The sequence below is a fragment of the Corvus hawaiiensis genome, chromosome 2 (assembly GCF_020740725.1).
Source record: "Corvus hawaiiensis isolate bCorHaw1 chromosome 2, bCorHaw1.pri.cur, whole genome shotgun sequence".
Taxonomy (NCBI): domain Eukaryota; kingdom Metazoa; phylum Chordata; class Aves; order Passeriformes; family Corvidae; genus Corvus; species Corvus hawaiiensis.
In genome coordinates this window covers 24,633,872-24,661,058 of record NC_063214.1, presented here as the reverse complement: position 1 = coordinate 24,661,058, position 27,187 = coordinate 24,633,872, and the positions used below count along the sequence as shown (strand labels likewise).

At 41.5% G+C, this 27,187-nt stretch overlaps 1 protein-coding gene across 8 annotated transcripts in view; it reads left to right on the top strand.

Annotated features, from left to right (window-relative positions):
- Positions 1-27,187, top strand: part of STXBP5L (syntaxin binding protein 5L) — a 190,453-nt gene extending 163,266 nt beyond the window's left edge. For 6 of the 8 annotated variants that reach the window (XM_048293886.1, XM_048293888.1, XM_048293889.1 and 3 more), the window contains 7 exons: positions 2,925-3,095; positions 16,533-16,772; positions 17,670-18,030; positions 18,992-19,157; positions 20,952-21,063; positions 21,440-21,660; positions 22,661-27,187. In XM_048293886.1, the coding sequence (XP_048149843.1) occupies positions 2,925-3,095; positions 16,533-16,772; positions 17,670-18,030; positions 18,992-19,157; positions 20,952-21,063; positions 21,440-21,660; positions 22,661-22,702 (1,313 nt within the window). In that variant the 3' untranslated portion in view covers positions 22,703-27,187. The remainder of the gene's footprint in view (positions 1-2,924; positions 3,096-16,532; positions 16,773-17,669; positions 18,031-18,991; positions 19,158-20,951; positions 21,064-21,439; positions 21,661-22,660) is intronic. The other 2 variants (XM_048293892.1, XM_048293893.1) reach the window with 1 other exon arrangement.

Genomic DNA, 27,187 nt, shown 5'->3' with positions numbered 1-27,187 from the left:
TGCACTATTGCGTCAGTAGCACAGAGCAATCTGTGCATTGCTGCTTAAGTACCAATATTAATGTCCCTAATATCAACTAGTGGTCCATATCAATTGATATTTCTGAGCTGAGAAAAGCCCCAGTGACATGTGACAAAAGCAGTAATCCAGCAATGACAAAAGTTAAAATGTTGCTCTTCCTTACAAATCAAACAAAGCTGGGAAAAAGCCGTGGTTTTGCAGCCTCCTCTACATGTTCTTTGGGGTGATTGGGAGACATCTGTCATGGCAAAGGAGAATCAGTTGACTCAGGCCTCAGAGGGATAGCAAATCATTGCAGTCATTCTGACAGAGGCTGAGAGCTTGAACATTCTCATTCTCCCTTAGAAAGTACACTGCAGAAAAGTAGTACTGTTTTTTCTTGCCACTTTTCTTGCACACTTTATCTTTTTTCAGACGATGCAGTAAGGAACCCTTTCTTAAACAGTACATAACCTTTCTTTAGAGATGTTTTGTATCACAGCTTATAGCATAAAAAAAGGTGAGAAATTAATTTTTAAATACACACATAAAATTTTCTCGTATATTTGAGTGGTCTTTGTCTGCTGGATTCTTTTCAGTTTCTCCACAAAAAAATATTGTAGTCATGTTTCCTATAATTATCTTACTCTTTGTACAATGCCTGGGATTTTACTAGGGCTTGAAGACCTGCACTGCTTCTTGTATACACTTTAAAAAGTTATATCTAATCAGAGGAACAGAACTGTGTGAAAATACAGACAAGTTTGTAGCTGATCACTAAAATCCCTCTTCTGCTCATTCTTGTAGCACCCACTAGCATTTCACCAACTACAGTACTTGTAGGGATATCCCTACAGCTTCTGGGATGAGGCCTGCCCGAGTTTTTTTTTTCTTCCCAGGAACTGGCTTTGCTTATTCACACAGGCATTGTCAAAACAGCTAAAGGGATTTAGGTGCCCAGATCCTAATGACTATTTAATGTGAGCCTTTGAAGGTAACTGAGACAAGCCAGCATACTAAGAGAAACACAACAGCATTTCTCTTAAAGTGTGGCATAGTGAGCAGGGGTTTGGATGTATTGTGGCCATTCTGTACAATGCTCAGGGGAGAGGACTCAGGAATGTTGTTGATGTTTCTATAGAATATGATTTTTTTTCACTCTGTTATGTTCCTCATCACTTCCTAGGATTCCCCCTGGAGATAATTAGATATGCTGAAACACCTTCCCACAAACTGAATTTTGAAGAAAGGAAGCAGCTGGATGAGGATGTGTCTGTTGCTGAGGTTGAACAGTCAGCCTGTGTCCTTGAACAAAGCCCCCGATCTCAAAGGACTTTCTGCTGAAATATGTGAACAGTTACAGCAAATTTTGGGAAATTTCCTAACTAAAAATGGAATGAGTCATCCACATCAGTTTTATATCTGCTGTTAGCTCAGTTAATAGCCATGTATTAGGGAAAAATGATAAGACTCATGGAAGCTGTGTCTCCTACAGAGCTATTTTGTTACGCAGTACAGATACTAAATTGCTTTCTAATCTATAGTTCTGAACATTTTTTCCACTTTTGTTCTTTAAGACTGAACTGTTTCCACATGGAAGGGACATGACTTGCACATTTGAAGACTACATGTACCACACTATACACTGTATTCAGTACAGGACCTGAATGTAGAGTGAATATAGAAATAGCTTTTCATAATGTACAGTGGTGCTATCATGGCATGGTAACCAAGAAATAAATTTATCTTAGTACAGGAACATTCATCTTTTCCTTGGATACAATACAAATCAAAGAGAGTTGACTGAATATGATACTTACATACAGAATCTTAAAGATTAAGATAATTCTGAGATATAAATAACCTGACATTTAAAATTAAGGCAGAAACTCCAAGATTGTCCCTACCTATAGTATTGAGCTTTTACAGTTTTGGGTAATATATTCGGTGTGCTTGCATGAATCTCAACTTTGGTTTTGCTTATTACCTGCTGTTTACTTAAAATAATCTGCTGACCAAAATCAATTCAGTTATACCTGGGTGTGTATCCTTTCATATTTTGAAGGGAAAATTGTGTTCAGTAATTCTTGTCATGTTGTGTTGCCTAGCATGAGAGGAAGAAAAATATCACATGGATGTTTTACAGTCCAGTCCAATTCTGAACTCTGATCCAAGCTCTGATTGGTGGATGTTGTGGCTTAAAGACCTGTTGACAAAGAACAGACTAATGTAATAAGAGTTTGAAGCAGACATGTTTTGTTTCCCACCCCATTAGACAGCAACATGTGCTGTGCTGATTGACCATAGCCTCTAGCAGGGGTCCAGTGACTTAGCCTCATGCCTGTAGATCTATAGCAGACAAATCAATTGTTCAGCAGTCACTTTCCTTAGAAGTGTAATAAATCTATGTGGTATCTAAAGAATAAAATACTTAGCAATATTATGGCTATTTTTGTAATTATCTCAAATGGTAGCCTGTTTCATGCAACTTTGGGTCAGGCAGGGAAGAAATCTAGCTCTGAATTCTATCCTGTAGTAAATTATACTTGCACTTCTTACAACAGCAAAAAGGAAAGAAAACTTCAAATTGACTTGGTATCTCTTAGGAGACATAATGTCAGGGGTGACAGTGTTACCAGCAGTACCTTGGTAATTGCCTGTGTGCATAGGTCAGCAAAATGCTGTGGGACCTGCAGCTCTAAGAACACGAACCAGTTCTGTGGCCCTTGGGTTTTTTTCAAACTATACCTTAAAAATATGGTGAGTTATTTTTTGCATACCCGTGATACGTTGGTAAAACAAATAAGAGTTATTCTCAGAAGATTTGATATAACCCATTCTCAAGTATCAGAACATACATCTCTCCTCCATTCTGAATCTTGGGAGCTGACACTTTACTAGCACTTGTTGCATTCACTTTCCAGATCACGTGAATGGTCACTGTACAAGCCCAACATCCCAGAGCTGCAGTTCAGGCAAACGACTTTCCAGTGCGGATGTGTCGAGAGCAAACCGCCGAGGGCCCGGCAGGCCCCCCTTCAGGAAAGCCCAGTCTGCAGCCTGCATGGAGATTTCTCTCCCAGTCACCACAGAAGGTGGGTGGCAATGACTGTTCTGCCAGGTATTTGTGAATTTTTCACCAGGTGTGAAAGGGAATGAGTTCAGCAGGATCCTTGTCCCGGTCATTGCCTGAGCTAACTAATGTTTTAAACTATGATAGGCAATCAGCAACACCATGACCCTAATGCTCTTTTTTGTGAGGAGCATTTGTATCCTAACCTGCCCACCTGCAGAGGTGTTTGCATCACAGTTACAGCTGGAGCCAGCACTCCCTAATTTCCACAACTGCTAATGAAGACAGAGAAAGGGGAATTATATCACTCAGATTGTCTACTTTTATATTTTTAAATGCAAATTGTTGCAAATAGCTTTGTTATTCGTGGCACATGGCTAGATTTGACATTTTTTAATCTTTATGGTAACACAAAATAGCAAATTTTTTCCTCTACATCAATGACTGATTATGAACATAACATAACCCTTTCATGTGGCTCTCTTTCTGTGCTACACAAACATGGTAAGTAACACTGTCATATAATGGCTCGTGGCAGAAAATACACCACTGCCACAGTAGTTTCTTTTGCTGTGTGGTTTTCTTCATCCTATGTAGTACCAAACTCTTCTGGAATTCTTGTATGCAGATACTGCTGCAATATCAGCACTACTTGTACCTGCCAAGGCCACAGTATTGTCTAATCTACTTCTCTGCTGCTTTTCTTCTTCCCTCCCATCCTCCCAGAGTAAATAGGGTCACTGGCAGGCAGAACCCACAGCCCCCTAAGGCCCCACTGGCTCTTGTGTACAAAACATTTAGTAATGCAGTGATACTTTCGATGGCATGATGTTGCTTTCAGCATACATGTATCATGAAAGAGTCACTTTATGTCATTCATCACTATTTATAATACCTATCAAGTTTAATATAAAAGTATATCTCTTTTAGAGATAATCATCTAACTTCCTTTCAGGCTTGAGAAGTTAATTAAACTGACATAAAAAAACTCCTATTTAAAAGTATCACTTAAATAGTATTCAAACTTTCAGTAAAGTCAGTGAAAAAACTTGCAAGAGCAAGCCAGACAATCTCCAGAGTCATTTATATCAGCATGCAATGTGATGGGATGGAACATGGTCTGAGTTTGTCCTTGGGTGTGTGGATTTGTGTACAAGTCACCTTTCAGCAGGTCTGTTGACTAAAATAAGTTTCTGATTATCTGTATTCTCTCAGTAAAGCAAAGCCTTCTGTTCAGCTTGTCTAAACTATTTTTCAGTTGGTGGTATTAGTCTTTTGAGTTCTAGCTCTACTGCCTGATCTGCCTAGAATGACTGGCATTCCACTGTTCTTCATGTATCTTGAATTTCTAGACACAGTTTTGTCAAGTGGTTCGATGTATTTCTAAAGGTTTTTCTACTAAAGAATGTGGTGGAAGGTGGTATGATCCTTGAAAGATTCTTAGTCTAGGTGAGGGAGAAAGAAGAAGAGAAGTTAAAAGGTTTGAGAAAGAATATGCTGAGAATAAGAATGCTCTCTCTAATGTGAAACTGGCTCTGTTCAAAACCTTCTGGTTGAGTTGTTCCAAAATAAAATGAAAAAATTCCCCTTTCTGCTAAGAATTTATTGGCTACTTAGGAGCATATGCTCCAGCAATCAATAGATGTATTCCCAAGAAATTATTTCATTTCTTTTTATAGTCTCATGAGGTGAGTCAAGATACCTATTTTATGTCCTTTCTAGAAAGGTAGCATTTCAGGTTAGAATTTGGAAGGATTTTATTATTCTACCAGAGTAGAATTTTGATTAGGGTTTGCTATCTCAGTCCTCTTTAGGACTTCTTATACATTAAAAAAAAAAAAAAAAAAAAGCCTTTGTGTGGGGGTAAATGGTTCTTACCTTTTTTAAGCCTGTCTCCAAGGCACTGATAATACTTGGAGATTTTTTTTAATAATGCTTCCAGTTCCTGCTCTTTACAACCTCTTCTATATGATCTGATTAAAAAGATAATATATTTTGGTAAGTAATCATAAGACATTTGTTAGAATAATAAATGAATCTTCTCCCGTCGCATTGGATTTCAAAATCTACTTATTTAAATCTGACCTTCTGGTACAATAGGAAGTGTATTTCCAGCATTTTTATCAAGTCTATTTTCAAGAAACTTTCACACAATAAATTCTTCTAACTTCATTCCAGTGAGCTGATTGTCAAGATTTTGCTGACTCTCACCTCTTTACTTCTGCAGAAGGATTCCTGATATAGACAAACATTTTTGAAGAATGTTTTTGCAATGATGAATCATAGGAAGGAAATGGGGGGGAAGGGGAGGGTAGTTATCTTGTTTTCTGCTGGTTGAAATATTGCAGACTGCTCAGATTCATACAGTGCTGATATTTCTTCCACAATCATAGAAGAATAATTCAAAAGCCAGGTATGGCAGTGGCAGAGGAGTGGTGCATCATTACTGTTACTGCCTAAACCTATGTTTTTCTCAGTGTCCTCATCATCCTCTTTGATGCTTTTTGAAATGTTACATGTTGTCTCAGTATCTTCTGCATTCAGAAATGCACTACTCTCATGGCTGTAGTAAAAAATTCTGTAGTTCCTCAGTATTCTCTATCTAATTTTAGCAAGAAATTAGAACCTTGCAAATTCTCAATGGCATATTATTATTTATAAGGAAGAGATTTTTTTTATGGTGAGGGTGGTGAAACACTGGAACACACTGCCTGCAGAGGTGGTGGATGCCCCATCCCTGGAAACATTCGAGGTCAGATTGGACAGGGTTCTGAGCAACCAGACCTAGTGGAAGCTGTCCCTGTTTGTTGCAGGTGGGTTGGAACTAGATGACCTGTAAGGGTTCCTTCCAGCCCAAACTACTCTATGATTCCATGATTGTTGATTCTAAACAATCTTGTTTGCACATACTTTTGACTAAGCAGCATGTTTCTTGAAATAATAGAAGAATTTATTGGCATTGTAAACAAACCCAAATACAGGAAATTCCATTGCTGAACTTCTAAATTCTAAACTTCAAGTCCCTTTTGACAATAAGTTTTTCAGATTTCAGGAGTTAGTGATTATATTTTTTTGATGAGGCTTTTCTTGCACAGAGTATAAACTAAATTTTTTATTATCAAGTTAACGTTGTGCTCTTAAATATCAACAGTAATAAAAAAGACATATGAATGCAAATTATTCTTAGCCAATAAAATCCTTACAGAGATTCTGACCCACAATAACAATCTGTAGAATGGGAATGTGTTTTGTCTCCAAGCTTAGTGGATTTCTTTGCAGGCTGTAGCCATTTGCACTGCTCATGTTTCAGTCTGTTCCAGCTCTGGGCTCTCACTTGCACCCAATTTTTCTGCAGGTCCTCACAGAAACACTGAAATAGGGATTAAATTTTTATTTAGCTTCCTGGGGAAAATGTGTGGCTCAACTGATTTGCCTTCTGTACTGTGGCACAGATCCAAAATAGTCCATCTCAGCCTAAGAGCTTTAAACTTGCAGAGATGCCAATCTGATCAAGAATTGCAGTGTAGATCAATAGACCCCAAACATCTGCCTCTTTTCTGCACAGGAAAACAAAATACGTATTTTGGTTGAGTTTTCAATTGTAATTTTAGATTAAAGAAAACACTGAATTAAAGAAAACAGAGGCAATAAAGAATAAAAATAAAATTGGTGTGGGAGGGAGCTCAGTGTGGCTGTACTTGTGTAGCTGGTGGGTACATGGATGCGTGCACAGATACACGTGCTGGCACACATTTCTCCTTGCTTTATGTGTTAAGTCTTTCAGATTTCTTCTTGGTTATTGGTTGTTTTGGGTTTTTTTCAAACACTGCTTTTTCAAGCCATTTTACATTCTCAAAATGTTTTTCTCTGGCTTGTGCTGGCTGACTCTGCCATTTTTTTTCTCATGTCTGTATCCGTGCAGAAATCCGGGCATTCTGCATGGATATGTCCACGTGTGGTTCCATCATACATCGTGGGAAGAAAGTAAAGACAAGAGTGGAGCTTTTCCTTTGAAATGTTGTGTTTGGGAATTTATTTTCTTCCAGCAACAGCCATAGAAAACTGTCTTTTTTAGTATTCTTTTTATTCCCCATTATGTAGTCTCTAATTAGTCCAGCCTAATTACCTTTTTCTAGAAAGGCCATTTACATCTTGGTGCTACAAAATTGCCTCTAAACAAGGAATCCTAGCAAGGTTTTGCTGTGCATTGTAATTTTCTAGTAAAGCTAAGAACAAAGTCTTTGAATTTGCTGTAGTTTTCCTTGAAAACAATTCCATTTCAGCACTTAGCTTTTGGATTAACTCTTTTGATTATACGTAGTTAAAATTTGATACAGATCACTTGAATTGAAATATCACTGTGAGATGGCAGAACGAACCACTCAAGTATTTAGTTATTATTTTTAATAACCTTATCAAAATTCTATGGCAAGTGCAACACAATTTGCATTTTAACTGATCCAGCATACTTTTATGCTTGAAGTTTTTCTTTTGTGTCTGTATATGCATAGAATGACTACAGTTGTTTGGGGAAAAGTTGTTCTCTTGTTTGCATGATTTTGTCCAATTTGTTTTGGGAAATGCACAGTATTTAGTATATACTATATACTTTAAACTTCTTTTATTCATCAAAAGTATTTGTGAAAATTACCATTAAAAAAAAAAGCCTTCTAGGTAGTCTGTTTGAGACTTGCAGATTTTTTTCTGCTGGTGGATTTTGGATTTGATGCTGATTTTTTTGAGGCTTTTGGGTTGTTTTTTATATTTAGCAAATTTTACAGTAATTTTCTATGTGTGTATGTTAGCCTGTTACTTTGTTTTGTTGTTTATATAACAAGGTTTCCAAAGCCTTTGGATTGATCTGTACCTTCTTCAGTATTAAAATGTGTGTGAAGCCATAGAGAAGGGCTGACACTTGCTTTTGTAAGTCCAGTGTGGTGTAGCTGGGGTCTTGAAACATGATACCGAGTAGTTATCTTAGAAAAAAGGCCACTGCCTGAGGAAGCAGACTCACCTGGTGTCATGCTGAGCATTGCAGTGTTTGCTGTGCAGCTTTTATAAAATTTGTATCATTTTTCCCTTGTTAGTTACTACTGTGCTGTTAGCTGTCTCCAGCAGCACTGTATCCATAACACATTGGATTTTTTTGCACTGGATGAGTAAATGTGACCGTGAGGTTTCCTTCCCATGTGGCAAGGTGGGGGTAGAAGAGGGAGGTTTCTGTTTTTATCACTGGCTGCTTTTTTCTTCGGTCTGTTGGGTCTGAAGCCCACATGTGGATGTGAGGTAAGTAATGATGGCCTAGAAGGTGGTTGGTCTGGTTTTTAAGGCAGTGCTTCCTAGGCTTCCAAGGAAACAGAAAAAGAACCTGGTTGCTTGATCTAGAAAAATGTTGGGGAAAAAGGCACAAAATTACTCAAAGGCATGGCAGTGTACTGCAGAGAGGAAGGGAATAGTCAGCTGTATGCGTCTCTTGAGAGAAGGACAGGACATAAATTACTAAGGCAGAAGCCTGACTTAAGGAAGACAGTTGGGGATTCATTTTGATCACAAGGGTAGTTAACTGCAGAAATTAATTCTCTGAGGAGGTTATTGCTTCTCTGGCAGGTTTTCAGAACAGCTCATGTTCTCCAGTGCATTCCCTTTGCCAATACTCTCCATGTTGCAGAGTGGATCATTTCTGGTATTCTTCCTTGCCCAAGCAGCCAAGCCAGACTGACCTGATCCCCTGAGCATGGCACAGCAGGTCTGGGGCCATGCTTCATGAGGCCCCTGAGTGCCATGGCTTTTCACAGCTGGACTTTCATAGCAGATGGAAAAGCCCTTGGCTTGATTTTTTTTTTTTTTTTTTTTCTTTTATTTATTTCTCAGGGAGGGGATTATGGTGTTGCTTCTTCCTGTAAATCATTTCAAGTTTGATAGTGTTTGAAGTTACTTTGCCATCAGTGTAACTGGTAAGACTTGTATAATAGGAAAAAACTTAAGAGATGCTGTGGTAAAGCACAGTCCCCACTAACTGTTCAGTTTGTCACTATATTTCTTGTCTGTGCAGAGGAACACATAAAAATGTCGGCCAGAAGACTTGTTCTATATCTAGAAAGTGTTTTTCTTACTGCAGAAAGCTTTATTCAAATAAAAAAAGCAACTATTAGGAAGCTGAAATTATTTTTTCCTGTTAAGGAAAATCACAGCACTTCTGATCTCATGGGCGCTGTAATCTCAAAGATTTCTGAACAGCAAATTCTGCATGGCTGTAATAAAACATTTGGCAGCAAAAAAAGGCAGATATTCCAAGGAAGGATATTCTAGTGTCTTCTGTAAGGTTTTCATATACCTTTAAAAGTATTCAGTTTGAACACTGAACTATAAGATCCTTAGTTTATCCTTGGGGGAATATAATTGTTTCCAGAAGTAACTTATCCATAGTGTTAAGGTCTTTTTCAGTTATGATGGAGGTGAGGGTGTTCTTGTTCACTACTCTAGGTAAAATAAAAAACTTCTCTCTTCTGCTTCCTTTTAGAAAGGAGATGTGGAGATACTTTAAAGGTGAGCAAGGGTCAAAGGTCGGTCTGGTTGTGATACAGATGCACCAGAAATAATGGCAACTGGTCCTGGGAGTAAGGGGACAATTCAGTCCACCTACCTCAATCCATCTCCATAGGATGAAGTGGGAGAGCGCTTCTGAGAGTCAATGTCTTAAGCAAATAGCTGGGGCCTGCCTCTTGCCCAGGAGGTCTGCTAGGGGACAAGCACAAGGAGTAGGTTGTTATTGCAAGAGGGAGCCCAGTTTCTGGATCATCAGTGGGGTTCAAGTTCCCTAGAACACATTAGTATTTTGTATTAGGTCCACAGTAGATAAAAAATAGGACCAGAAGGGTCAGAAACCTGCAGGAGGCAGGGATGGATGGGTGGATGGGTGGGTCGGTCCTCTTGGGCTGATCTGTATCCCAGCCCTCAGTTTTCTGCTGAGCTCTACAGTCACAAGGCTGCACAAAGCCAGAGTTGCTGTCATCATTTAGAGTGAATCATAGTCTTTATCAGAGATAACCACTGGTTTCTCTCAGAGGTTTAAATGGAGCTCAAGTGTGTGTCTGCCTAAATCTGGTTACAACAGAGCTTGCAATGTTCTATGTCCCTGGAAAAAGGAGTGGGAGGAGGTTGTTGAAGAAGTGAAGTGCCTTGTGAAAGAGCATGTCTGATGGCTAGGAAAGGAAAGAAGAAATGGAAGAAGAGCCTTGCATAGATGCATGTGAGCTGCTGGTGCCTGAATTCCAACTCTGTTGTGCTAGATGCAGTTCATGTTTGGTTTTTTCCTTGGAGTACATTTTCTGTTAGGTTCTGCTAGGATCAACTTGATTTCTTATGAGAATCTGCAAGTTTTCCTTGTTTTTAAAACAACCAACTCAATGAAAATTTTGTTGTTCTTACAGTCACTGAATGTCTAGTCAGTTTTAATTTAAATGATGATTTGATACCAGGTGAAGCTAATTTCACACTGTACTTTAGGCATGTTGAATTTGAGGGTAAGTTATGCACTGCATACTCAAATTCAGCATTTTTTCCTTGCTAGCCTTAACTTCATATCAACACAAAGTGTTTTGCTACAGGCATGGTCACTTCCCTTGGCCTACCTCTTCCACTCCCCATGCTCCTGGAGGCCCAGATTTTGTGGCTCTCTGAACTTTCATCCCAATGGCAGCCTGGGGAGGAGGCTGAAGTCCTCAGCACCTTGGGTGGCCCAGGTGAGAAAGGTGTGGAGGCAGAGATGTTGCTGTGCCACAGCTTCATCATCTTCCATGATGCCTTTTGTCTCCACCTTTTCCTTGGGTACTTCCATGTATATAAGTTATACAAGTTGTTATTTCCTGAACTGTCAATGTTATGAAAGATGCTTCAGCAGAATGGATAGTTCAGGTTGGGGTTTTAAGTTCTAGAGAATTGTGATGTCTTTGATTAAAAAACATATGTCCAAGCTTATAAACTATGTCCCAATTGAGCTCTTAGTGATGTTAATGTGAAGACAGTTTGCTTGTGTAAGTCAAGGGAAGTGATTCATACATTAAATATGGAAGTTTGATAGATTCTTACTGCAAAGATCTTTTGCATTTTTATAGAAATAATTTCTACTTCCTTTTCAACATGAAGAATGGTTCTGCCCTGACAGTTCCCTTCTGTTTTTAAAACTTGCTGAACTACAGCATAAGCCTGAACTTTACTGTATTCCAGAAAGATCAAAGTAAAGGTCCAGGTCTGCTGCCTTGAATCTGTTTCCTCTTTCAAGCCTTTGTTTGCCATCATTTCCATCAGTCTTGTATCAGTGGGAATTCCATGAAACCTTTCAGGTTACAGTGCCTTAATTGTAGCAATTTCAGGCCAATACATTTCAGAACTTTCTCCAGGGAGGGTCAAGCCTCCCACAGCTGTGAGCTCCATGAGAGCACAGACACAGCCAGCATGGCTGGAGTGCTCTGCAAGCTGCATATCCACAGCATCTTTTTAGGGAAACTTACTTAACTCGTTCTGGTAGGAAATCATTCACAGTAAAATTCCAGGTTATTAGCACATTATTCGTGCTTAAGACAACTTCTGCTGCTTTCCTGTGAATTGCTGTCTGTGGAATGCAGCTTTAGAGTGGTGCTATTAAAATGTTGGTTTTATTGCCCAGCAAATGTGCAGTGTTCCTAAATGTGTGTTACTTCCTGCCCTTTTCTCCTCTCTGTTGCTGAAGCGTTGCCATCAGTGCCGTGCTTTGGTCTCTGTGTCTCTATGATGTTACTGTGCACAAATTCATGTTGGAAGTATAATTCCTTTACTGTATGTTTCCACTGACATTCAGAGCTCTGAATGCTTTCCTGACTACATAATTTTGAAAGTGACAGATTTGTCTTAAAATTTAAGATGATGGTCTCAAACTGGCAAATGTTTTAAATAGTTCCATTGGCTTCTGTTAGGTTTGGTGTTTGGGATTAAAACTTTTAGAGTTCTTCAAGTGAGGAGAATATAAACCATTCAGCTTTTCTTTTTTTTCAGAATCTATCGATTTCCGTGTCAAAAAGGTCAACTTTTGTATCTATTTCATAAGCAGATCAATTACTCATTACTTTAAAACCAGGAAAGGACCTATAAATAGCATCCAAGACACTGACAATCAATTGCAAAACTCTACAGTAATGAATGTAAATATTTGCAATGAAAATGATCTTTGTCACTGGTAGGTTTGGGGTTTTTTTATTGCTCATAACAAGTGACACTTCTATTTTCCTGATTCCTAACTTCCTAAAGAAAATCACTTTATGCTTCTGTGTTAGTCCTAATTTCACTGTTTTATAAAAATCCCAGTAATAATTTCCTGGCAGATGCAATAGATGAGGATGTGTTCCCCTTACAAAACTTTTGCTGAAGCTGAGAATAGACAAGTCAGAACATTCCCTGAACATGGCATACATGTGGGGTTTTTTTTTAATTCCATGGGAAAGTGAGGCAATTCTGGTTTTATTTCTGCTAAGTAAAAGGAAGTTAAAAGAAAAAAAAAATCTCTGCAGTCTCTGCTCTGTACAGGTGGCAATTGAAACACATGGAATCATTTAATCAAATTATCTTTTAAATTCTCAGAAAACCCTCAAACCCTAAATTAAATCTTCCCCTAGACACCAGTGCACTGCAGCAGGACACTCTGTCAGGCAAGGAAGGGGCTGGGACAACTGCTCAGGGCTGCTTTTGTATAAATGTCATGATGATGTTTGGCTCAGTTGTTCCTGTCCTTTTGCAATGCTTGTGCCTTTATGGCAATGGGCTGCATTCCCAGAGCTCCAGCACTTACATGGAGTCAGAACATCCTCACACGATGAGCAGCAGTGCACTGCTCACACACAGATGGACAAAGGGAAGGCTCAAAAGCACCAGCTTCCTTTTTAACCTGTGTGTGCACTGAAGTGTCCTGTGTGTTTTTATGTGAGATGGGAAGCAAGTTAGAGGGGGTTTGGTTGCTTTTAAGTCATAAAGCTTCTGTTTGTATGCTGCTTGCTCATCACCCAAATTTAACAACCAGTCCAGTGTCACAAAGGAAGTTGGTTCCTGAGTTTCCACCTGCAGCTCATTAACCCAGACCGTGTATAGGATGGTGCTGAATGAAAACCTTTTGAAGAAAGCAGAGCTACTCTTAGGATGGCAGTGGTGTTTATTTTGTGTGGCCTTAACTCATGGAATGCAGCTTTTTGAAATGCACTGGCTGCAGGTCATAATGCTCAGAGCTGTTCATCATCCAACCCAGCATCTCCCAAATTAGTCACTAGTTAGCTCTCAGGGGCCACTGGAGCCTTCTGATGGCGCTCTCGGCTGCCAGCTGCAGAAACAGCCTGGAGACCTATATAGGAGAAAAGAAGAGCCAAGAAATCCAGATGTGTGAGAGGAAGAAGGAAAAGGACGTGGCAGTCTGAGGGCCTGTGTGGGAGCTAATGGATCCTGGGAGTTGGATACGTGCCTCTCAGAGAAAAGGGAGTACTGGGCTTCCTCAAAGCAGGAGGCAGTTTAGAGACAGGAGCACATTTATGAGACAGTGCCATGCAGCAGGATGTTCTCCAAAGGAGGAGAAGATGGAAATTTTTGAGGAGCTTTTCACAGGTGAATGTCCTGTCACCTGAAGCACAGCATCCAAATCAACTTTGACCTATGTTACAAGGAAGTGGTCCTAGTTCACACACAGAAAGATGTTGTAGCTGACATTCTTTCTACACCCATCATGCAGAGCGAGAAAAGGAAAATACAACAGAAAACCTGGAATATGGTGGTTGGGTTAAGGACTGCAACAGACTGGCAGGTCAACTTTGAGAAGACAGGATGCCATTTTAAGACATAGCAATCATACTAGCAAAGGATTTGGCAAGTTTTTTAAATTTCCTAAGGAAGGTGCTTTTGTGTTTCTCCAGGATACAGTGGAGTGCTTTCTAGATAAAGAATTTGGGGTAGAAGCTCTTTGAGAAAGGAGTCCCAGGGAACAAGACTTAACTAAATTTTATCCTGAAATCTAGGAAGAGGAGAGATTTCTACCTTGCTCTAGAGCTAGCCAATGAAGTCACATAGCAATTGCAGACTTTGCTGTTCAGATATGTTTAATGACATCAAGTTTTGGCATATGTCTTGCTGATCTTTAGAATTTTTGTTTGAGTAGTGTATTTAATAGAAAATGGCACAGTATGTTCCCAGAAGTGTCCTAAAGATCATATCTGTTAGTGTCAGTTTTTCAGAGATGTATTAGTTAACTGTACTGCACAGGAGTGAGGAACATTTCTTGTTAATTTAGGGAGGGAGAAAGCTTTGATGACACATGCAAATGGCACATCATGTATTTTAAGTTCTGTGTATGGCGCCTACACTAACTGCATTTGTCCTTTCAACATCTTTCTTAGCTTGAGCACCACCATATTTGAATTTTATGTGACTGTGATATTAATACACCTGTTAAAGAGAAGATTAATTACATAATAGCATTTTTATTAAAGATTAGGTACCCTTTGGGAGAAAAAAAAATGTATATATATATATATATATATATGGAGCCCTGATGATCTCTGCCTTGAAATTACTGTCTTCCTTTCTTTACCTGGCAGCTGTCAGTGCTTAGGAAGGAGCTGGGCCAACTAGTTCCCTGCAGCAGGAGTACAAAGTGCTTGGGGTTACGGGAGACATTAATTCCCAAGGTATCAGCAGCTGTGTTTGTAGATGTGCCAACAGTCCCAATTTGTGCAGCTACATGGAGCAGTGCTGAGACAGAGCTAGAGAGCTACAACAGTGCCTACATGAAAGTGGAAATGGGGCGAGGGCCGTGCTCGGAAGTTCAAGTAGATATAAGCTACTTTCTGTGAGAGCAGAACTGAAGTGCCAGGGATGGCTGTCCTGTGAAACTCCTCTTTGACAAGTTGCAGAAGCCCTCAAAGGACAGAAGGTGGCCTAGGTGTGAAAGAGCAGCAGGAGAATCTGCCCCATCCCTGTGTGCCAACACTTAAGGCAGCACACACGCCACTTGGTGTGGTTCCAGCAGTGCTTTGCCTTGGTTCTCTCCAGTCTTCCCCAGGGAGCTGCAGTGTAGGGATGACTTTGCACTGAGGCATCTGGGCAGGGGAACACGATGCTGCAGTTTGTTGTCTGAGGAAGAGATTCACTGGCAAAGCTGCTGCTCTGGTGGACACAGGAACCTTGTATACAGAGTGAGGATTAGCTCAGTTTTAAGCTGGAGTATGTGAGAAAGTAATTTTCTAATTTTATTCTTCAACCATGGCAGAAAGTATTCCTCTTTTTAGACACTTCTGTTGGCTCTGAAGAGATGACTCTTTTCTGAGCTATACAAAGGACAATTTCCTACCAGATATAAATCTGCTTCATAATGATAGGTTCAGAAGCAAGACCTTTATCTCAGATCCAGTACCTTCAACTATTTCTCCACCTCCAGTTATTATTGTTGCAAAAGAGCATGGGGGTTTCCAATGATCTCATCCCATTTTTGGCTACAAGTTGATAAACAGCAGCACTGGCACAAGTCGTTTTGCAAAGAGCCAGCCCTACTCCCGTCTTCCCTCTGGCTCCTTGACTCTTCAATAACTCTTCAGCCCACTGTGCTTTAGAGCCCCCAGTGTTCCTGCTAATGCCAGAAGCTCCCTCACACAGCTTTGTGCTTCCTGCCTGGCACTAGGCAAAGCAAGGCAGAGATCCTTGGCCTGTTCATTGTTAGCTCTCTCTGAAAAGCTGAGAGAGAGTCTGTACCTGTGCACTTGCAGTGGGCAGAGCACAGCACTGTCTCCAGCTGGCTCTCAATGCTGCATGCTATAGCTTGGGCAGTGCCAGCTCACTCTGCAGTTGTTGCCAAGGGCACAGAGCAGGTTTCTCACTTCTCTCCCTGGGAAGCCAGAGTGGATTTGTACCCTGAGACGTTTTGGATACTGGGTTCAGTTCAGCAATGGGTATCTTTTCCCCAGGGAGCAGTTATTAATATCTTCCCAATAAACGGTGGCTCTGAACGCAGTGCTAGAATGTCCTAGTGATGGCAACAAGAGCAGAGCAGGGGACACGTGCTCTGAAGCTGCTAATGGCATCTCCCTTCATGTCCTGCAGCAATGAGATACATGGATTAATTCTAAATGCATTGGTAACATATGGGCCTAAAATTATTTTGTGCTATTTAGAACAAGTCCTTTGAGCTAAGGCTGTTGTAAATTCTAATTAGTCTATGCTAATCTCCATAATAGGCAGCTATTTCTAATGCAGATGTAACTGATGAGGTCTGACAGCATTTTCCACACTTATTTATACACTGGCAGCAAGCTGGTATCATGCTAGTGTCAGAATGTTTGCTCAGGTTAAGAAAACTTTACTTTCTTTAGTCTACAAGGAGTTTGTCTTTGCTGCAGGTTTGTGCCTGTTCCTGGAGCACCGATTTATGCCTGTTTGCTTATATTTATTTGTGCAGAAAATAGGGAAAACTCCTTCAGCCGTTCCCGAAGCTCCAGCGTGTCCAGTATCGACAGGGACTCAAAGGAGGCAATCACAGCTTTGTACTTCATGGAGTCTTTTGCCCGCAAGAACGACTCTGCTGTCTCCTCCTGTCTCTGGGTCGGAACAGGCCTCGGAATGGTCATAATCCTGTCCCTTAATCTTCCTGCTAGTGACGACTTACGGCAGTCAGAGCCAGTCGTGGTGTCACCAAGTGGTGAGAGTGCAGCTCTTTTCCTGCTTTTTATCTGTCTTGGTACAACGAAGCAATAACTGTGATTTTCTACAGCCTTTTGGGCAGAAATGTCTCAAAAGATCAAGCAATGGTCACTCACTGAGTGGAGGGCACACAGGTAAAGACGCTTGTGAGGGACCAACAACTTCATGGACTGAGACACTTTGGTTGTGTTAGTTCCAAAGATTGCCTTGTGTAGCAGGCAAAGTTACATGTTTCTTGTGAGGACAGGGAAATTAGCAGAGTTCCTTCATATTGTGAAATTACAGTCCTGTTTACAATTCTGTCTGGGATTCTGTGAACAAATTGACTGTCTTAGTATCAGAAAGCTGCAGAGAAGCAGAAGGGAGTTCAGGAAAGGAAACAAAAATGTTGGCAGGTTGCTGTACCAGGAGAGATCCTTGGCTGACTGAGTGACAGATGGTGTAGCAGAGAGAACAGAGGGCTGAGAGGTCAGGTCTGACGAGAGGCAGTATGTGCTTAAAAAATGGACAAAAATGGAGAATGCACAGGAACAGAGGTTTCCCATGCCCAGTTTGTTTAGAAAAACAATGCTGGAAAGTCACCAGACTTGGAGCAATTTTACTGCTGGGGAATAAATATTCTACAAGTATAATACAGAGATAAACAACAGGCCATCTTCAACAGCATGTATTATATCCATTATTATAGATATCAGCTGCCTGAGACTTTTCCAGCAGTGGCAGGCTGTTTGTTCACCTTCTCATGTGGTCAGAAAGAACTGAGCAAGCAAGCCTTGTCGCCTTGGCTGGATTAATGTGTGTGCTGTGTTTACAAAAGCTGAGTGTCAGCTGTGCTGTGCTGACAGCCAGCCTGGTTGTGGTGCCAGTGCCAGTGAGAGGAAATTCTGTTCTGCAGGCACCGTCCTGACACTGAAGGGAGCCGTGCTGACCTTCGCGTGCTTGGACTGCATGGGGACACTGACACATCGGCCGTACGAAGTATGGAGGGATCCACACAGTGCTGATGACGGTGACAAAACAAGGAAAAGGAAACTTGTCATGCATTCCCCTTCCTCCTCCCAGGATATGGGTGATCATCAATTTGCAGTCATTTGTTCAGAAAAACAAGCCAAAGTCTTCTCATTGCCTTCCCAAACATGTCTTTATGTGCACAACATCACCGAAACGTCCTTTTTATTGCGAGCAGATGTGGTCACCCTCTGTAACAGCGTCTGTCTGGCGTGCTTTTGTGCCAATGGGCACATCATGACACTGAGGTACTTATCTAACTAATCTTGTGGCAAAACTAAGCAAAGAGGTGGCACAGTGCTGTCGTATTCCACTTGTGTTTGCTCCAGAGTGCCTAGTGCTCTGCATTAACTCCCTGGTGGGTGTGTTTAATTCCCTGCTTTGATGCAGCCATACCTGTTCCTGGGGCTGTCTCCACATGGGGAGTTAAGGCAGGCAGGTGCACAACAAAGGAAGCTCCTTCCTTTTTTCTATTAATCCCCTACCTGTTACAGTTGATGGATGGTGATTTTTAACTATGATAAAAGAAAGCCCTGATAATTTTGCTCAGTTATGGTGAGTCAGGTATAGAGAAGCATAGAACTCAGCCATAAAAAGGGTACTGTTTATCCTGTGTGAAGTACCAAGTCCCACTCCTGCCATTTCTGAAGATGTTCTGTTCAGAGCACTTGGTTTCCCTTCTTTGTCCCCTTCCCCAGGGAGCTGACTGTGCAGTAGCCCTGTAGTTGTACCCTCACCTTGCTGCACCCTGTTTCCCTGGCCAGGCCATTTAACTTTTGGAGAGTACTGTCTAAAACAGCAAACCACGGGAAGCTGGAGAGCAGCAAAGGCAATGCTGAAGCCTTTGTCCACAGGGTAGAAGCAGGGCCCTGCCAGGCCATTTCCTACAAGTGTCCATGCAGGCCTTGCCCTGCAAACTACCCAGCCATGTGGCACAAGCCGTACCATGCCACATGCACATCCCGTATCCAGACAGTAGCAGAAGTGTTAGGGCCAGGAAGTCAAGGCAGCTGAAACTTCTCCGTGCAAGTGAACAAAGTATGATGGGAAGACAGCATTTTTATGGCAGAATTTTTCAGCTTAGAGATGCACTTTAACTGTTGCAGTTATGAAAAGCATAAACTGAAGTGTTGGTTTAAAATGTGGGCACACAGCAGGTGTACCATGTGTGGCAGCTGGTGACTAACCTGGGAATCTGCTTCTCCTCAGCTTGCCCAGCCTTCGCCCACTGCTGGACATCAACTATTTGCCTGTCACAGACATGAGGATAGCACGGACCTTTTGTTTCACGAATGAAGGGCAGGCGTTGTACCTGAGCTCTCCCACAGAGATCCAGCGCCTGACATACAGCCAGGAGATGTGTGACAACCTGCAGGTAGGGCTCACACCTCACTCTGGTGCCTGTGTGTGGGAGGGGTGGTGGCCTCACTCATCAGGGGTAAATTGGCACTGATGAGGACAGTGCTGCAGAGGCAGGACAGATCTGTTCCTCTCCACTTGCCCTGACTGAATGATGCCAAAGCAACAGAGAGAGGTCAGCAGCTCTGTTGTTCTTTGGGCTTTTTCAGCCACTGTCACCTGCACCTGTGCAAAAAGTCTTTACAGCGTTAGATATGGGCTGGGTTGGTTTGGTTATTTTACAGTGAAAATGCAAATGAAAATGTCTTACTGAAGAGAAGGAATTGTGAGAGGTTACAGGGAGAAACATGAGTAATGGAAAAAAAAGGAGGGGGAATAAGTTCTGGGTTATGTAATTAGCAGTGAACTAGAATGGAAGTATAAAAGAAATGGTCCTGCCAGCACTCATGCCCTAGGGAATAACATGTGCTGAGCTGCTCAACTCACATCACAGCACTGTCTGTCTCAAGTCTGAAAAGGCACTGGGAGGAGCAAACGTTGCACACCAGCTTTTGTGCACCAGAGAGGAGATGATTTTGCAAGGAGCCAATTTTAAAATAATGAAATGGTTTGACCGAAGTGTCTTAGACTATGGACCTACAGCGAGAGGCTGTTACAAACTAGATTTAATTTCTTTTACCACCCTTAACAGCATCATGCAACTACCAAGCAAAGGGAAACACAGCCCTTGCTTCTCTGTACTGCTGGACTATGGCTGCATTTATCTTGGCTTTTATGCAAAAAAAGGTTTGCATGGTCATTCTGTGTGTACAGAAAGCAGATGACCCAGCATCACCCTGCTACCTGGGAAAACAAAGCTGGGCTGCATGACAGCTCCACTGAGGCTCCAAGGGCTGCAGTAATTTTTCTCCCCAGAGCAGGTGACTGTGCAGAGGAGCAGTGGCTGTGAGTCACAGCGCTGTCCTCACACTCAGCCCCCAGGAGCGAGTGCTCTGTGCAACACAGCAGCTGTATCTGCCTGCTGAGGCTTGGCTGAGCAAACACAGAGCTGAGCAGCAGGGCAGAAACTGTTCCCAGTGCACACAGCCCCACTGGTTTCAAACACTAAAGTGTGAGACTGCACACTTTTCCCATCAGTTTTATTCCAGAGAGCTGGCTTTTCCTGGTACTGCTGCAAATAAATCCAAGCCTGAGATTTGTTTGGGGCGACTGCTCCAAGATGTGGCACCAGAGCAGTGCCTTCAGCAGATGTGCTTATTTAGCATTGCTGATGGCACACTCATGGGGTGGGGGAAGGTTGTATGGAAGGTAATGGATTTTGTTTAAAAAGAGAAAAATCAACTAAATGACAAACCACCAAACTCTGAATTGCTGGCAAGCACTGAGCTCAGGTGTGCTATAAAAAGAAAGCAGGGTGACTGCCCAGCCTGGCTAGGTAATCACTAAAGCAAAATACATAGTACACAACAAATTGTTTATTCAATTACAGTGTCACCTCTGCTGTTTCTAAGCAAAATGTGACCTTATCACTGGTATTTTAATCCTGTATTAACTGCAATTTTTTTTCTCTGGTAAGGAACATGGGGCTGAGCAGTGACAAACCAAGTCCCTTTGAAAGCATGAGTGAGTCTAGTTAGCCCAAGCATTTGTCAGAATACACAAATATTGCCTACACCATACTGTTCACACAACAGACTCTTTTAAGTTGATTAGATTCAGTGCATGTGGCTTGTTAATGCAAATCAAGAGAACACCTAGAACTGCTGTCACCTCACAAACCTTTTACATGGACTTTTTTCTGGCTTACTAGGACATGCTTGGGGATTTGTTTACTCCTGTGGAAACACCAGAAGCCCAAAACAGAGGCTTTCTCAAAGGACTTTTTGGAGGAAGCGGACAAGCTTTTGACAGAGAGGAGCTTTGTGAGTAATTTCTTGTTCGGGAATTTTTTTGGCAGAAAGTCATTCTTGAGATCCCCTGCCCTTGTCATCTAGGAATGGAGTAGTACACAAGGCGTAGATGATTGATGAAAAGAGAAAGTTGACTGAGTGGAGAAAGGGGAGGGTCCTTGTCCGCCATTCCATAGTTCCTTCACCTTGGCAGCTTCTTTTGGTCAGCTGAGTGGGGGGCGCACGACTGCACTGCAGATGTGATGGTGACAGAGCAAAGTCTTCCACACGTGCCCATGGAACGGCATCACTGCTGCAAGGCTGCAGCTCAAGGCTGAGGAGCACTGACAGAGCCAGGCCAGGAGCTCATCCCTGTCTGTCCATCTGTCTGTCCTCTTCTCCTTTGCAGTTGGCGAGGCCACGGCAGGAAAAGCCTCTCGCAGCCTGGCCCAGCACATCCCTGGATCAGGAGGGATTGAAGGCGTGAGAGGAGCCGCGGGCGGGGTCATTGGGGACCTGACTCGCGCACGCATCGCCCTGGACGAGAGGGGGCAGAAGCTGGGCGAGCTGGATGAAAGGACTGCCAGCATGATGGCCAGCGCAGAGGCGTTTTCCAAACATGCACACGAGGTAGGAGCCCTGGCACCCACACCCTGCAACCCTTCCCTTTGGGAAAGCCAAATGTCCTTCTCTCCCTTCACCCAGGCATGGTGTTGGAGGTGTGCTCATGTCAACTGGCATGGCATTCTTCCTGCTCCCAGACTGCCAGAATGCCAAAAATCAACTGCCATTGCACACCCCTTCCTTTCACGTTTCCAGAAATGAGCATCCATTGTTAGCCTCTGAATTTAGAACACGGCACTTCTCATCTTGCCTTTCTCACTAATTTGTTATGATTTGTTTTTTTAAGCCACTTAGTGCAGCACATCCATGCAGTAGGGCAGAAAACAGGTAGGTGGATGTGTGTATAGGAACCTTTACAGATCTTACTGGGGAGAGCAGAACAGTACTAGTACAGCCCTGTGGTGCAGTAATATAGAATAGGCCTTGCCAGGAATAGCTTCTGTGCTTGGAGCTGGAAATGGAAAGCTTTTCCATCCCACGCTGTTAAGACTAGGAAAACTAAAGTGATTTTTTTTGAAGATAAAACAACATCAAAGCATATTTCCCAAAATGAATGTTTTTCATTTAATGTGCATCACATCTCTGGACAAGACCTTTACATTTTTATTGGCTTTTGTAAGTGTGAGGCAGAAAGAACATGCCCTGAAATGCAAGAAGTTTATATATTCAGGGCATATCTACTATGCTCCATAGATAAGTGTCTTTTTATTCCTATAGAAAGCAAGTTCCTTTAATTTTTGAAGAAGAAAAGTAGTTAAAGGTCCTCAGGAAAAATCTTCTAAAAAACAGCAATAACAGGTAACACTTTTTAAATGTAATAACTATGAAATTAAATATGAGGTCTCAGTGGACTCAAGACCTGCTGACACTGTAAGTGAAGTATTGCATTGTTCCTAATTTATTAATTCTGAAGTTTGATAGTTAGTGGGCCGAGGTCATGTGTGGTCTCTCATATGCTGGGCAGTGTTTGATTGCCATTTGTTTGGTTTTTTCCCCATCTCTGTAGGTGATGCTCAAATACAAGGACAAAAAGTGGTACCAGTTTTAGACTTTCAAAGAAGCTGCTTGTGGCTTTATTAAGAACACTGTTCAGGGAAGCAACCTTTATTCCCAAATCTACCAGTCACTGGCCAGAGACAGTTTTTTCTCCTAGAAGATGTTTTCCTGTTACTATTATTGGATTCATCACAGTGGACATCAAGGAGAAGTTTTACAGACCGTGAGATGGAAGCTGGAATCATGAGGGTCTTTCCAACAGCTGGCTCATGGGGTGGCCAGTTTTTTCCTGAAAGGAACTCAGCCATCACTGTGGCATGTAGGTTTTCAGAAGCTGTAGGTATGAACTGTGGGGAGTGCATCTGGTTAAAAATATTCTGTACAAACTCGAATGTTAATGCACTTATAAAACTTTGCATGACTAATTGCCATCTTAAAAAAAAAAAAAAAAAAAAGAGAAAAAGGAAGCATGTTGTGACCGAAGAAAAATGGGATTTATTTCTATTCTGAGAAAAAAAAAAAAAAGAAAAAACACCTTAAATAACAAAAATCTTTATTTTTTAAAAGTGACATTATAAAAAGCCAGTACATTTCAAGCATGTTTGCTACTGTTCTCCATAGAAAAATGAGTTGAGCTGCATTTTCTTATCCGCTGTTTATTTCCCTTGAAAAACCTTGCTCAAAATCAGTGCTCTTTAACTCATACTAGAAAAATAAATAAATTCAAAATCCTATGCCCAAAATTTAAAGATTTTGCAGGTAGCTGGACAGGCACTATCTAAAAAGGTCATTAAGACAGTGCATAGATGGTTTATTTGCAATTCAGAGCACATGACACATCATCCTAATCTGTACTTTTAAAAATGTGCTCTACATTCATCTGTTGTCCTTGAAGGGGGCCATGGCACTTTTCATCCCCATGGAGTCTCTATCACTTGGTTGCCTTATTTCCCAGTAGCAGGAATAGAAAACCAGCTTTGGAAACCATTTCTTCAAGTAGGGAAAGCCAAGATGGGAAACCACAGTTCTGTCAAACACTGCTCACAAGTGCTCAGCTGAAGTTATGAGAGGGACCTGCACAAAAACCCCCCCAAAACCTGAGAGAGAGAGAGATTAGAGCAGCAACACTACACAATGGGTCAGGGAGGAGCATGGAAAACCATTGTCAACATACATATATAATACATATATAAAGTGACACCATGGGTGAGTGGTAATTTATTCTCTGCTCACACTGCTAAAAGTAATTTGCTTCTGCTTCGAAGTGGCTTGTCTGGTTTTTGCAGTGAATGCTGCAGAAGACTCTGCAACCTGCAGCCACAGAAGAGTGGATTTATTGCCTGTCCATAAGAATGCTCCACCTTAACCTACAAGAGACTCACTGCCACATAGGTCAGGTCTTAGGTTAGAAATTTTTCCAAGATTGGTTTGGAAAGAAGGCACTGAAGGTTTGTTTTCATGTGCCTGGACATAGTTTCAAATTAGAAAAAAGAAAGTGAGGAAAAGCTGGAAAAACAGGCTTTAAAATTTTTCTATTAAAGAAGAGTAACATCCTCTGACCCTTCAAGGAATCCTGATGGACACTGATGGAGACAGGCACCATCCCACTCCCAACCAGACCTTAACTTTACCAGTGTTTGTATGGTCACAGTGTTCAGATGATCCCTCTCAAAGATGTCTTTTCCATCTCCTTCCTTTACCTACAATAAAATACAGCCCAGGACGTTGTACCATCCAGAAAGTCTGGCTTCACAATTGGCCCACTTCACAAGTTAAAGGGTTGGAAGAGATTTTAGGTGTTAAGTTTTAAATTCCCATTGTAGCACAACAGAATTTCATGATTTACAGGATTTTTACATTTTGCTGTAGGCAAAATGAAAATGATGGCCCTGACAGGTTTAGCTCAACTGGGAATGAGACTCCACAAGTTTCTCTGGGACAGGAGAAACTGCTCTATGTTGTCAGAACTGTAGAAACTTGTGAGGAAAAAGGTAGAAGCCTGAGCAATGCCTGGGTTTCTGCTGAGAGCTAAGGCATTGGAGTTGTCCATGCCCCAAGAGGATTTCTCTGTGTGCGTGTGTAAGGATGTGCCAAACTTGCCACTCTGATGCCAATAGGAACTGGGTTTGGGAATTCCTTCCAGTGGCTTGTGCGTGTGAGGAAGCACTGCTCTAAGCAGGCACCGAGAATGAGAAACAGAGGAGAACATTACAGCAATTTGATCTTCAGTTTAAACCTCTATTCAGTGGGCCTGTGCTCTGGCCTGTAATCCAAACTCACTGGTCTCTGGACAGCAAAATCATTTGGGGCAGTATTCAAACTGTCCAGCAGCCAGCTTATTTTCCATTGTGCCCTGGTGTGTGGTGGTTGGAAGCAGCCCCACAGGCTGACTGGAATCATGGGAAGTTGGAAGGAAATTTAAGAGTAACTTTTAACTGCCAAGCACTGCAGCTCACCCTGAGAGAAAAGTGTCCTCAACAAGTCTTTTACACAAGGCCCGACTGACTTTGGCTGCCAACAGTCTCTAGTTTAACACCAGGGTAAAAAAAACCTGCCAGTAGATTTCCATTTGCATTTTTATGCAACAGAGAAATGAGAATTTAGCAGCCCTCAAACTTACAATTTTTAATACTAAACTTTTAAGCAACTTTTCTCTGGTACTCCCCATCAGGTCACAGCTTTCCACTCTTACATATTTTACATATTTCCAGACAGTTACCAATTACTATTTCTGTTAAGTTCACCACTAGTGACTATAATTATCAATTTTCTTGTAGTCTGTAGAGATCTAAAAAGTTGTATATGTTTGTATATAGAACATTCTATATATATAATATATATATGTAATGTATATGTTGTATAAGTTTGTTAGTGCACACTGTTAAATGCTTTCTATCAAGATTTACCATGTATGTGGAAAAAACCCATCACTTAAAAAGTTCAGTGAGGGAGGAAAAACTCTTGCCTGGGTGATTTATTGTGAAATGAGGGGGAGTGTGGGATTTTTGCAAGGCTTGCCCTGAACACTGCTCAAGGCTGTCAGTGACAGGCATGAAGCTGCAGCATTCCCAGCAAGGAGCACAGCATCTGACTCTGAGAAAGACTGTAGGACTGGGACTGGCTGGAGGAAAAGCAAGGACATTGGCTGTCACTGGATGTTGAAATCTTTCTGTGCTTTCACCTCTCCCACTCAGACAGCATCACCTCAAGCAAAATCCTAAGCTCAGATGTATCTTCAGCCTTGCAATCCTCAGCTACACCAGGCCAGATTGGCTGGAAATATTAGTTCAGTTTAAAATGCTGTTTGTTCATTTAGATGCCTTGTTCCCTCACATTCTTCTCTCCAGGAGCTCTGTCATAATCACATCCAAAACCAGATACACAGAACTTCCAACAGCACACACACCTTTGGGTTTGACCAGATGTTTGTAATCTTATGTCTAGTGCTGTAGATAGACAGAGAAAATGCATTAAATTAGATTATTTATAAGTCTGCAGAGTTGGCAAGTCTTCAGTGAAGTACAAGCTACTTTATTTATTAATAAAAAAATTAAATTAATTCCTAGAGCTTTAACTTCAGTTGCAAATCTTGAATTAAAAGACATGACAATTGAAATTCTGAGAATCAGGTTTTGTTTTCTGTTATTACCTGGGGGGAGGTTTTAAGTTTTTTACAGTTCTGCAGTTCAACTATCTACATCAATTAGTCATTCCTCACAGTACCAGGACTGTAACAAAAGCGTGTAACAAAAATACTCATATTTACTACATGTATTGTATACAATTATCACATAAACCCTCCTCTGAAACAGTTTATACTCCTTTTCCAGAATCCCTTTCACACCACAGCATGGGCATTGTAATGCAGGTGGGCATAGAAACCTTTTTTCTTTTCCAATAGAAACCACTGATGCTTGAGAGCTGCATCCAACCTCAGGCCTCCTTCACATATAACCTGTGTGTGTTGTAGGACAGGCAAACCCCCAGTTTTTGGTTAATTATGCCCCTCAAATAGCCTGGGCCCTGCCCCATCCATCCTTTCCCATAGCCCAAAGGTGAATTCAAGCACAGCATATTTCAGTCTTGAATGTTTTTTTGCCTTGGAAGGGTCTGGTAAGAGCACACTCTCTCTCATGAAGGAACTGCCTGTGGCCATTCGTAGTCAACTCTTCCTCTTAGGTGTATAAGCAATAGTCATGTAAATGAGTGTTTCCATTCATGTGTTTTGTTTTGTGATTAAATCAACAAATCAAACATTGTACTTTTTTAAATAGCAACAAATATTCAGATTCAGTGTCAAGGAAATGTGGACTGAGTATGTGTGTGGTTTGTTAACAAGTCATTACCTGTCTCTCAGAACGAAGGCTGATCTGGGGTGAACCACACACTCCTGTGCTAGCCATGTCCTGTTCCCACAGGTATCCTAAATCAGCATCACAAGACTAAGGCATCTTAAAGTGAGGCTGTTTCGAGCCCCCACTAACAACCAAAAAAAAAAAAAAAAAAGGGAAAGAAAATAAAGGAAGAATTGATACTA